General features: G+C 38.2%; 1 protein-coding gene across 5 annotated transcripts in view; it reads right to left on the bottom strand.

Annotated features, from left to right (window-relative positions):
- pmfbp1 (polyamine modulated factor 1 binding protein 1) overlaps positions 1-13668 on the bottom strand; it is a 93203-nt gene that overhangs the window by 57661 nt on the left and 21874 nt on the right. For 3 of the 5 annotated variants that reach the window (XM_026292825.1, XM_026292827.1, XM_026292828.1), the window contains 4 exons: positions 11497-11578; positions 9859-10038; positions 9278-9568; positions 2303-2386 (listed from right to left, as the gene is read on the bottom strand). In XM_026292825.1, the coding sequence (XP_026148610.1) occupies positions 2303-2386; positions 9278-9568; positions 9859-10038; positions 11497-11578 (637 nt within the window). Of the gene's footprint in view, positions 1-2302; positions 2387-9277; positions 9569-9858; positions 10039-10910; positions 10998-11496; positions 11579-13668 lie in introns of those variants that run through there. The other 2 variants (XM_026292829.1, XM_026292826.1) reach the window with 2 other exon arrangements.

Below are 13668 nucleotides of genomic sequence, written 5' to 3'. Positions count from 1 at the left end.
CCACAAATATCTATGCACAGGACCATTCATTCTCTCTCTCTCCTCCTCTCTCGTTCTCTCGTACACACATATACACACTCACATTCAGAGAGTATCAGAGTAATAAAGCCCACCCTTGCAGTGAAATTAAAGCTAGTCAATGACACTGTGTGCTGAGTACACACTAAATCATTTTTATATCCAGATGAAACATCTAACATAATACTAGCTCTGCACTTGTATCAAGTACCACCTGGAGACTAGGAAAAAAGCAACACAAAACAAAAGCAAGCAAACAAAAAGACACAACAACAACTAATCAAACATCATATTGGTTACATCAGATTCATGTCAGAACAAGAGATTAAAACTAAATATAGGAAATATGCTACAATGGTGTGAAATCTTTTGATATTCAAAATGGCCAGGCAGAGAGCACATTATGAGATATTGGATTGATAAATAGGCTGGGATGGTGTTGTTCGGTGAGTATAATAGAACAATAATGTTGCTCCTGGGCTAGCAAAGATTATTATGATTTTAATGTGTTTTACAGACACAAGTCCTTTACTGAGAGGAAATTATGTCAATAAATAAGCAGCCTCACATTTTAAAACAAAGAAGAATCATAGTGACAGAAATGTGATACAGAATGCTGTTTGGTTACTGTGAAATATCTTACACAGTACAGTCACGCGTGCACACACAAGCAGACTGTTGCAACAATTCTTGCTCAAACTAATTTAGGGACACATTTATAAATATTAGAATTGCTTTGTGCCGTTCTTTTAAGATTAATTTTTGATATTATGTGTATAAAATGTTACAAAATCATGAAGTACACAACGCATTAGGCGTCTGAAGTCTTTAATAGTCACTATCTCAAAGCTACTCTCTGTCAAGGTTACATATTTTGCCAATATCCTTGCATATTTGTGCAAGCACATTTCTTTCCACTCATACCTGCATTTGCTCATCTCATTTCGGACGATCCTGTCAATCATCTTCTTTCTCTCAAATCACCAGAAGCCACAGCCATCAGGGAGTTTTCCCATCTGCCACTATCTGCCAGATGCAACCAGTCAATAGTGCTTTTTGGTACTCTAGTCCCTTGCTGCAGCATAATTGCTGGTGCAACACTCAAATATGTCCCACACTTCAAAATTCTTGTGTAAGCCCTCCCCCCCCAACAAACACACACATACACACACTAAACAGTTCCAATTCCATTCTCAAGATGGATATTTACATGCCCCACACCGCAGAGAGCAAACAAGCTCATTTAAAAGTTCACATGCTAATGTGTGACATTTAATCCAAACTTTACACGGTGAAAAGGACACGCAACAATAGATTTTGATTCCTTTCTTGTCCGTGAATCTCATCATCTTTCGCCTTCCATATTTATGAGTTGAAAAGGCGGGACACCTTAGAGGGGTGTGAGGGGAAGGGCCAGGAAGCTTACTATTTGAAAACTGGGCTGGTTAGTGATACTTGCACACAGATACTTAATCTGGCACATATTGTTGATATGCACAAATTACTTCTTTTCATTATTTGAAGCCACATGGCAAAAATCAACAATGTAATTGTTCACATGCCTGCCTCATGTATGTGGTATTTAATGACTATAACGTTATCAACTGCAAATAACTGCAAGCAATGGTAAACTGGTGACTCTAGGTTTGCCAAGCTGAAATGACAATTATCTGCAGTATCAGCTGTAGCTAATTAATGTTGTTAATTTAATGAGGTAGCCTGACCAGAATTCTTAGCGCTCTGGTAAATGTACAAAAAAAATTTCTGCCTACATGCCTAAAGACAATTTCTTAGATACACACAACTTTATTGTTTTGCTATTTCAAGAGTGGAAAGAATGTAAAGTGGAAAAACCAAAAAGTCATCCAGATTGTTGCAGTTGAAGGATTAGTTGTGTCTCTGTGGGCATGCTGAATTCTTGCTTTCACTGCCTAACTGACTATGTACCGACACATGCAATTTACATGATATTCATATGCAAATTATTTTTTAGGTGTTGATGAGAGGGCAAGTTATTTTATAAATCTTGACTCCTAGATTAATGCCATGATCACTCCATTAGGTATTCCCTATGTACTCATGTTTTATTTTGGAATTTATTTCTGGCCTATTACTGGCCTAAGTAAGATGATAAAATCAAACTACAGCAGATTTCCTAGGGAAAACAGGCCATTGTGAGGCCAGATGATAAATTTCCACTGTATTATTTTTTTTTCTTGCTGTAAAACTTTTAAGTGTGGACAGAAGTCATGAATGCACTGAATGTTTTTCCTGAGTTCCGTACCTTAGCGAGAAGTGTCTCCTCCTTCTGCTGTAATTCTGACTGCTTGCTGCTCTGTTGCTCCAGCTGCTTTCTTCTGACTTCTAACTACAGGTTGACAGAAAATGTGTAAAGGAAAATGTGTCACAACATAATAATAATAATGATAAAGAAATAAAAACATCTGAAACGACAGGATTCAGGAAAACAGATTGTGAGGTATGAAGAGTCAAGTTCTTTCTCTCTCTTACTGTCTCTCTCTTACACACACATTGAAATTGACCAGGACAGGCCAGGGATGAGCACACCCCATCTGATCTGTGGCCCGTTCATTCATTAGACCCATGCTCTCCCCTATTGATTTCAGCTTAAGTAATGAGAAAGCTTATCCAAAAATCTTTAGCATTTGGGTTCCAACTTAAGGGAATCGATGGGGCCATTTCCCATTTTGAACAGCAGATACGCAGGGGTTTATGTACGGTGAATGGGACAAATCCTGATGCTGATAAATCAATAGGCCTTTTCGTCGATGGACAGGCATGCTTGCACACACACATACATGCATATGTGGACACACATGGCTGACAAATGGTATTTTTGAGGCAATTAAAGTGAGCTGTAAACATATGAAGGCCAATCAATTGGTCAGTGAGGTCTATTATCAAGGCTTTAACACTGATTTAGAAGGGGCTTTAAGGAGCCAGCAGCTTTAAGTGTGGCCCAGTCACTTATGCAGATTAGCAGCACCTAGAGACCTGCACAGATTAGTCCTGCATTGTGGGAAGCCGCTCACATAACACAATAGTACACACATTACCACAACAGGAGCCAAAATCTCCTGAATATAGACAGACAGGGAATTCTTGTAATTGTGGGCACTGTTAATGATAAGTGAACAGAAAAAAAGTCAAATCAACAGTATTTTTATGTTTAACTTAAATTTAAGTTTAACCAAGCATTAAAAAAAATGTTTTAGCCAATACTGTAGTAAAACATATATAAATTCTGCTTTTATTGTTTATAAAATCTTTGAACAACATTGTCAAGCATGGCACCAATAGTAACTTGCACTTATCCAATATGATTCTTCTGCAGTGGCTATGGCTATTATGTTTGTAATAAATATGGAAAGTTACAGATGGCATCTAGGTACGCTAAGCAAAGGGGAGGAGGGGAGGAGATGCATGCTGGACAATTCTATTTTGAAGGAAAGAAATACATCAGTGCTGTCCACCCTCCAGGCTCCTCCTCCACCTCCAACCCTACCCCCCCAATGCACTTTGCTAAAGGTGAGACACATGCATTAACAAAGGTAACCCACAGACAACATTTCCCTGAGGTAAATTGTTCCACATTAATATTCATTTGATTCTGTATTCAGTGGCTATGACAAGCCTTTCTGCTTTGATGCTCTGTGCCTTGGTCCCCTAGTCCACCACACATGGTTCACCGTGTAACTATGAATTCAAATAAACACACACATACTGAGACATTTTTTCTTGCTATCTGAAAGACTGTAGTGATATAAAACTGAAACAAAATCCTTCTCCCGTCTCGGGCGGGGGAGGGGGATTGGGGGTAGGATTACTTGTGTCTCTGGTTTTTCTCATTTTGACTTGCACAGCATCCCTACTTCTTTCACCCCACTGTTTTAGTTCAGTTAAACTGGTGCATGTGCATGTGTGCTGCTGAGGCATGACATTTCAATTGTGCGTCCAATCAAATAGGCTAAGAGGCAGTAAGGAAGGTTGGGGAATGATGGGGTGCAGGGGTGGTCTGAAGGTTGCCGACCAACCGTTACCATGGTGAACAACTCCAGTTAAAATGGCCATGGGCCCAATGAATGACCTGTAGTGTTATGGGACCTCTGAATAGCATACTGTATATGGGCATAAGGATTTCTCTCATTCTTTGCTTCATTGTTCTTTTTCTTTTTTATCAAATTTTGTTTTTCCCCTTTTCTTTCTGTTTCAATTTTTTCTTTCTTTCTCACATCAGTTTTTTTTTTCTCCATGTATAACCACATTTCATTTATTTGGCTTTTCTTTCATATTTAAGACTGACTAATTGAACCATTATGAGACCTGTGGTGTTGTTGAATCCATTATGTATGACCTGTGCTGGTAGTGAGTCTGAACATGGCCTGTTTTTAGTCATTATAATTCAGTTTGCTAACACACAGTCATTGTGCTAGTGTGGGGTTAGGGGAGATGGTATGATAAAATATTGAGGGCGAGCAAGGCAGCTGCAGATGCTAGCTGTCATGTGTGAGCGAATGAATGTTATGACAACCATGTTTAAACATTCATGTGGGGGGAGAGTTTAGGAGGGCTTTTCATTAGTCCAATATGTCTTCGTCTCCCTGTGCAGACACTACTGCTGGAAGCATGACAACAACAGGGAAGAGAGGAATTAACATCTCGAGAGGAAACTATCACAGACACACATGAAGAAAGGTAGAAATACTAAAACCTGTGTATGACCAGACACAAATATACACATTTTACACTGGCTGGGAGTTCTTCAGTACCTTATACGTAACAAGAAACGTGACAAGTTAAACAAGTACGGAAAAAAAAAACTTGTTTATCAGAAAAAAACTAGTGGAAGGTGCAACATTGTATCCTGAGCTCATCAAGTAGCTCAAAGTAGAAATGACTACAAAGACTAAAATAGGAAGAAAAGGAGTGCTATAGGTTTGTGGCAGGTTTTCAAGCCAAATGTACATCACCAACCATGTTGTTAGGTTGGCAGGAGATTTGACCTGGTAGCCACACTGCAAGTTCTTCACTTTTTTTTTCCATTTTTTTTTTTTTAGATTTAAGGGGAAAAAAAACTCTATTAGTGACATTTGTTGGAAGAAGAGCAATGGTCTGTCTGTTTATATAACATTGACAAAAGCCACTTTAGCATGTAGGAAACTAATATGCTATGCTGCGGTAATGGATGGATACTGTGTTCATGTTAAAATGTTGATATTCTTTTAATCTCTTACCTATCCTAACCTGAGGCATACCGTGTAATATTTGTACTGGAAGGGCACGTGGTATGCACATTTCAGTAGTGCAGAAATAGATTTTTTATTCATTATTTTGTTGCTGTGGTATGTTATTATGCATACACATTTTAGGTCACTAAAACACATCAAACAGAGTGCAAAATCAATACCTATGCTGATGATCTCATAAAGTTAAATCAAGACGAAGGAGAAAAAATGAGCATCAAGATAAGTGACTTTGACTTGCAAAATGTGTTTGCATAACATGAGCTTTAGTTAATGTCATAAATGGCTTAAAAATATGCCCAGTCATCTGTTTTACCTACACCTTGATGCAAACATTTTGAATTAATCTAGTTTTCCCTGGTCAAGAAATTCCATTTTGATATTCAAATTTGGTGTGTGTATATTTGCCAGTGCACGTTCATGCAAGAGTCATCTAATCTGTCTTAAATCAGTTAATAGGCCAAGGACACAGAGGAGATGACTCAGCTGATGTGAGTGTGAGCTAATATTACCATCTCACCTCCATTCAAGACCTTTAGAGCACAGAGTAGCTGCAAGTATTTGGTCTTCCCATTATAAATGAGCAAGCTTTGGACATTAAGAGCCACAGCTTAGCTCAGTGAATTCCATTAGCACATTAGCAAAAATGTCATAAGCTCCTGCTAAAGCTGGGTGCAGCATTTAATACTGTACCTTTTTTTTTAAAACCCCTTAAGTCCTACAGTGTTTTTGAGGGTCACCCTTAAATTGTTCTAAAAAAGTGTAATCCCAATTAAACAAAAAACAGATATGTAAACATGTGTTTCACATGCAGCTGTATTCCTAGAAATGAGAAAATATCTCTGTCAACACTTTTTAAGGTCTGAATTCCAATACAATATGCAATTCTTCTGAAGTCTAATTACTGTGACACTGTCTTTTAATGGGAGTGCTCCTACTGTCAGTGATACAGAGCAAACCAGAGGAGCAGACGAGTACTCTGTCAAAAGTAATTCTCATCTACTAACTCCACATGATAAGGTGCATGTCTAAATGTTGCAAACAAAGGCACGCAGGTAAATAGCACAGAGGCAAACAGGCAAACACATGTTCATGAATATTCAACACATACAAACATGCACCAAAAAGTGTACACAAAAACTTAAACTGACTTAATTAAAAGACAGAATATGCAATTGACCCAGAGTAGGCAGTTTGCAGCTCTGGGCGACTTCCTATTAGACATAAATCTGTTGTGTTCTGTCTTTTATGTCGCATCCGCTCAACAAAGACACTGTTGTCTGCATGTCTCCCTCTGTTCTTTTGCCTCATTCATTAGAAGCACAAGCAACTGTGGTCAGATTCAAAGACAATCTGCCCTCTCTTTTTCAGTCACTCATGCATTCCCTATGTCTTTTTCTTTATGGTTTGCTCTTGCATTTACTCATTTTCTCCACTCTCTCCCTCCCTCTTCTCTAAACACTGTCTCTTCCACATGGTGCGGATAATGAGTGGTGAAGCTAAACGAGAGGAAACACGGCTTACTATTAGGGGGACGCTGTCTGAAGGTTTTAAATAAATGGAGACAACTTGAGGCCAAATTGTGTTTCCAAGGACATAAACTAATGAAACCGGCAGCCAGTCTCTGAACAAATACACACTCTGTTTAAAGTACCATAATATACAAGTTTATGTGGTTCTAACTGAGACACAGGCTGGAAGAAGACAGAGATACTTGTACATTTATATATCCATATGCAAGTACAATAACACAAACATTGTTCAATAGGCCTACCTCTTATTTCCTTTTGTGTGGAAAGCCTGTTACCTCATACTGAAAAGCAGAACATAAATGATTGTCTATGTCATTGAAAACTAATTAGGCAAATGTGTTTTCTGAAGTGTCTTTGATATGCTCTCAGGCATAGAAATCCACATCCACATATAACCAAGAGCTCTCTTTGCCCCCTTCGATGAGGTTAATTGGGATATCCAGGCTGATTAGCATAACTAATGAGGATGCTTGTTAATGGATAAATATTATTTATTCACTTAGCACTCTGTGTATGAATGAGGACTGTGTATGTGTATAGATCCCCCTCACCACTGGCACAGGTTCAAATGACAAGTAAACAAAGTTCGGCAGACATAAGTGAGATACGTGAACTGTCTGTTTGTGTTCACTTCATCACACACAAGCCCTCACCATCAGCTGCCAAACACCTGCCATGCGTCACCAAACACACACATACCAAGCTTGCAATGCCGTAGCTCTTAAACCCCTCATCATCATTAGGATTCTGATTAGCATAATTAGCATTGTAAATCAGATGAGCTAAGTTGTGCCAGGCTGTGCTAGTCAGAGCTGCTGACACATCACCCTCACAAGCCCTATCCAGACTGTTAAAGGGGCTATTTGTCCCCAATCCGGTGGGTTAATCCCCATACCAGTCAACCTACACCCATTTTTTATACATGCACAAAAATATTGTATTGTATTTGGATGGATTATAATCACCACACTCATCTTTCTCTAAATTTTACAACCAAAAAGTCGAAATGTGCATAAGAAATACTGAAGCACAGTGGCACAAAAATGTTTGTTGCCTTTATTTTGGTGTGATAAAGACAGAATGTCTGTAGCAGCACCTTTGCTCACAGTGGCACTATAATGTGATTTCTGCATTATTTAGACAAAAAAGAATCAAGAGACTTACAGTCCAGTACAGATTAAACACACCTAAAGAAGCACTATGAAGGCCAAAGTATCCCATAGTGGGATTGTCTCTTATAAACAGTTAGGGCTCATTTGTGTGTTTCCAGTGAGTCCTGACTGATGTTCATGTTCATGCAGCTACAATGTTCACAGTGTATTGTGCTGCACTATGTGCAAAAATATCCAAAAACATGATTTCTGTTGTGAAGTCAGACAGCTTGTAAAGCGACGCAGCTTTTGGAGTTATATCAGTTAATAGAACAATACTCAGCTTATTTCACCAATTTATTCATTCGTGTTTGCAAATGCAGATCACTGCTTTTTGTTTGTGGTGCTTAGCATGCGCTTGAAGCCAACAGTAAACATGAAAAAAGCAAATCAACAACACTCTTCTAGTCTTCAACTCGCAAGTGAAAATTCACAAACACACTCCAACACTCACAAATAACCAGAGTACAAATGAAAGAGAGAGAAAGGGAGCGCTACATTTACTGAAATTAAACATTTTCTCATCAGCCTGAGGGTGCAGCAGGCCCACTAATGTATTATTCATCCCCACTTCACAAAGGAACATTAATCAATTATGAAGTTATGAGGATCTTAAAGTATAGAGGAGAGACGAAGTGCGGCCCGTTTGAATTAATATGCGGCCGCAATCGTGCTCCCCAACCCCCCATCCCCCACCCCCTTGCTTCTCAAATCAATATTTTGCAGATTAATTTGGAGCGGTTGTGGCGAGATGGCAGGATGGAAGAAAGGAGGGGATGTGGGGGTGGAGAAGAGAGTGTCTGAGGTCTGAATTAAGGTGAAGTGTTTTGTTATTTTTTTTTACCAGCCTGTAAGTGTGTACATGCATGTGTGAATATGATGTCTTCTGCACTGCAGTAGGTAAACATGCTAAAACATCATTGTACAAGTATGACTGAAAGTTGATACTGACTTGACACTGTTAAACAAAAAGATACTCAAAGTTCAAGAGGACAAATATTTTTTTCTAGAACTCTTTTAATTGAGGATTGAGGTGTATAGAATATTTTCAATTTGTATTTGAGTTCATAATAAATGTACGTAGGTTTTCTTGACTTTTACAAATCTTATTTTTTTATTACTTTGTTTTTTCCGACTATTGCAGTTATTTATTTTTACTATTCAAAGAATAGAAGCATCATTCAAATAAGCTTTATTTCATACAAGAGAATTAAAAAGGGGGTACGCAATGAAGAGAAACAATGTTCTTATTTGCAGTGTTGAGTCACCTGGTTAGATAAAACAAATCTACTTAATACATTTAGATACTCACCTCAGAATCCAAAAGAGCTGCCTTCTCAGACCACTTTTTAACAGCTTGAGCACTGGCTTTTCTCTCCTCCTCAATCACCTCCTTCCACTCTTCCAGTGTTCTTTTCTTTTCTTCCATTTTCTTCACCCACTCCTCCTCTATATTTTGTTGCTCCTGCCTTCTCCTCTTCTCTGCTTTTTTATGCTCCTTTTTATATTTTAGTTTCAGTTTCTGTTCTTTTTGCCTCCATGCTTCCTCTTTTCTCTTCAGCTCCTCCTGCAGCTCCCTCACTCTCACATTCAGCTTGGAAAGCTAAAGTCAGATGGAAAACAGAGGAATTGCAGGTGGTCACATTTCTGAACTTCTGAAATGACATACAAGTCACCTAATGTCACCATAAGGATTAATCTGAAACATCACAAGCCCCATTTCAAGGCACATCATGTCATAAAACTAGGGAAAAGAGGTTAAGGAAAACATGTTTGACATGACGGACAGCATTCTTGCCGACATTATCAGCCATTCTCCATGTACAGTATCTACAGCACATGTAAGCAAACATGTGCAAAAAAGGACTAATTCATGCATGAGTCTCTCCACACCTGAGTGTGAGTGTCCACCCCTTCTTGTTGCAACAGCTGAATGTTAGCCTGCAGTTTGGTGATGCAGATGTCTTTCTCAGCAACCTCCTTCGTGATGTCTTTGTGGATCCGCTGCAGACAAGACAGCTCACTCTGCAGGTGCACTTGCCTCTCACTGTTATCCAGCACCTGTGTTGCAGTCTGGGCCATGAAGGAGTTAAAATGTGAGAGAATCTTTCAAAGACAGTTATTTTACTTGTGTGACAAATGTGTTTCAGAAAAGGCAATGATTACTCTCCACAAATGTCATCTTAATGTCTTAAATGTAATCTTAATAATATAATTAATATGTACTAGTAAACTAGAAGTCATTCTAAATATGGAATATGGCTGTCTCCTATAATTGACCATGTTGGTAATTCACATATCATTACAGATGAAAATCTTTTGTTCAAACCTTTACTTCAGACCAAGAAAATGTACACATGCATTTTGTTTTTTTGATAATGGCATACATTTTTCTAACTGGGCCTCATAGTGTTATTCTAGGAAATTATTCACTTCATACAGAGACATATTACTAATAAACAAAGACTACAATTCTGTGGCAATCAATTTTAACAAGCATGTGTGCATAAGTTTTTTTGTTTGATCTAGCCATGCATCTGCATTGCAGACATACCAGTTAAACAGAAACACAAGCAGAATAAAAAAATATACTTGTTGACAATATGATTAACACAACAAGCACCAGTTACTCTGTTTCTCTCAGGCTTTGTAATTACACAAACCACTAATTAGCAGCAGTGCAAATGAGTCAACTCACGAGCACCATAAGTAAACAGAACCTGCCAACACACATAAACAACCAACAAGGCTGGGTGTACCACAAGCACAAATATATGTGTGAGTGTATTTTTGCTAGCCTGTGTGTTTATGTGTATCTTAACCGTAAGCCACAGAAGACAGTAAAACAGCAGTTGGTATAATTTAGTGACACCCAGTAAGGAGGTGTGGGAAGGCCATAAAAAACTCTCCCTTTTAATCCCAGCCGGCGACACCATGTTTGTTACCCAGGGCTCTGAGATATGCTGGTAATTCATCACACACGCCTCAGCTTCCTGTTAAACCTGGCTGCACATGGAGCGCTTCTAGCACAGCTGCCAAACCAATATTGTAAAAAAAAAAAAAAAAAAAAATCACCTCTCAGACAAGCTTCTAAGCAATAACAAGCACTGAAAAAATGTATCTTAACTTATTTTATTGCATATGTAGTCTTACAAATTATGATAATATGATCAAATTCTGTTTAATTGTTTTCTAATATAAGATTAACTTTATTCATCCCCAAAAGGGAAATTCAGGAATCTAATTATCATATTATGTAATACAAAAACAACAACAACAATAATAATAATGACTTATTTTAGTAATTACCTTGACATTGATATATTAGATATCATATATCATTACAACATTTTGGAATAAGTCATAGAAGGGTCTCTTTAATGCACTCTTATTAAATTAGCAAAACAGACTAAACAAAAACAGCAGGCAGATAATGCCTGGATACAATATCTGAACATAATTTTTTATAGTTTCACTCTTTAGTTTAGACTTTTTTTTAAATCATGCATAATCACAAGTTGAGTCAAATACCTTTTGCCTTTGCTCTAAATTCTCCCTGCACTCCTCCTGGTCTGCTAAATCTTCAGCAATGTAAACCAAGGAACGAGCACTACTGTGTAAAGACAGAAAAGGAAGAGAGAAATGACATACAGTTACAGAAACAAGAAAAACAAAAGGGAAAAAGCATATTGATACACATGGTGTAGCACTGTGACGGTTGAAATATGTTCCTATTCTAGTCATTGTAATGTGTTGATATATTCACTAGTACAAAATCCAGCATGTGTACTTGACATCGTTTGGATTTAAACAAGCAAATACTTCAGAGCCTTTGACTGGATAATTACTGCTGTGATTAATATGTTTCAGCTGGCCACAGTTTTCTTAACCCTAAATGATGCAGTGAGTTCTTAAACAACCGTGTTGGAAGACGGATCCAGTGAGTGTGGAAAAGATGTTGTTGTGTTTCAGAAGGCTCAAATTATTGGCCTGCATCAAGCAAGCAAGACAACTAAGGAGACTGAAATTACTGCAACTGGGTTAAGAACTGTTGAATGGAAGAAATGTGGTTGGAACTAAATTGTGAATGGTCAGAGATCGAGAAGAGAATTGAAGTGCATGAAGCATTACCCATCATGCTTAGTGCCAACTTAGAGGAGGCAGTGTTGTGATCTGGAGTTACTTCAGTTAACCAGATCGAGGCTCAGCAACTTCAGGCGGCAATAAAATGAAGTCGGCTGACTATCTGAATATACTGGATGACCAGTTTATCCCATCAATGGATTTTTTTCTTCCCTGATGACACAGGCATATTCCAGGACCACTAACACTCATCAGACTCAAACTGTGAAGCTGTTGTTGGTGACAGTCTTTGGGATGTGCTGGAGAATAGCAGTCCAGCACAGGATAACTGTGCAATCTTTTTTTTTTTTTTTTTTTTTTTGTTCAGGCAGTGTACTTATTCACAAAATTGAATAATTATCTTTTATCTAAGTACAATAAAAGTTTATGGTCAAATGGCATTATGGTCAATTGACAGTGTATTATTATTATCAAGCCGCTCAGCATGGTGAAATTAATACCATATGTATTGTTCTGTGTGTGTATAGGTATGTCTGGTATTACTCACACTGGGTTTCCTCGTGGGGACAGATGCTGGGCCCAAACATGTTAAATCGCTGACTTGGTTTGCAATTAGTTAGGGTTAGGCATGTAGTGGTTTTGGTTATGGTTAGGATAAGTCTGCAAGAAATGAATGTAAGTCGATGTAAAATCCCCAGGAAGAAGGAGTTTGTGTGTGTGTTTCCCAGCAGTAAAAACATATTAACTCTGCCCAGACACCTGTCACCAGTGACAGCTGTCAGACATTCAAAATGACATCAAAGACATCACACACACACACACACACACACACACAAAATCTAATTTTTACCAGCCTCATGAGATGAGTTATTCTGATGAAACTGTGCAGATTAAAAATGTTAAACTCACAGTTGATTAAGCATGCCTTCAGATTCACACCAAGCAGAGCAGGAAAAACAAGATGTGACAAAAGTGACATGTGAGTGCATGGAGAATGCTGAGAGTTAAATCTTTCAGTTCATGAAAAGAAAAAAATCTTTTCAGTCAAATGAAGTAGTTAAACTGGCAAAAAAGAGTGTGTTAAAACCTGACTTCAGATTCCTTTGTTGCTAATTAACCACCTGACCAGGCGTTTTGGTATAAAAATACATTTTGGTATAAAAAAAACCTGCACAAAAAACTTTATATACAACAAAGCATGTACAAATGTCTGTGAATTAATTATTAGACAAACACAACCTCCCTCGATATGATATACACAAATTTCTATACTCAGAAGCATAAAACCTATGATTTCCATGCATCCATTTTATCTACTGTGTTTACCTATCAGTCCCAGGTGACTCAGGCAATAGATGGGGTACACCCTGGAAAGACTGTCCGATCATCAGATGGCACTGACACTGACATCTCCAGAGTTACCGTAACAAACACAGTGTGATGCTCTTAGAAGTTAAACTGAGATTTGAGAAAATTATCCGCCTCAAAGCAGTGAATGCATCACATCTCTGCAAGTTTATGTTCTGCTTGTTCAACAGCTGCTTGATAAACTGCTCACACAGTCCCCATTACAGGCAGAGTGTGGTCATTAAATCAGTGTCTTCTGCTCAGCTGTGTGTG

The sequence above is a fragment of the Mastacembelus armatus genome, chromosome 20, assembly GCF_900324485.2.
Source record: "Mastacembelus armatus chromosome 20, fMasArm1.2, whole genome shotgun sequence".
In the NCBI taxonomy this organism is placed as follows: domain Eukaryota; kingdom Metazoa; phylum Chordata; class Actinopteri; order Synbranchiformes; family Mastacembelidae; genus Mastacembelus; species Mastacembelus armatus.
The sequence above is the reverse complement of the archived record's forward strand: the minus strand, read 5'-3'. Positions and strand labels throughout refer to the sequence as shown.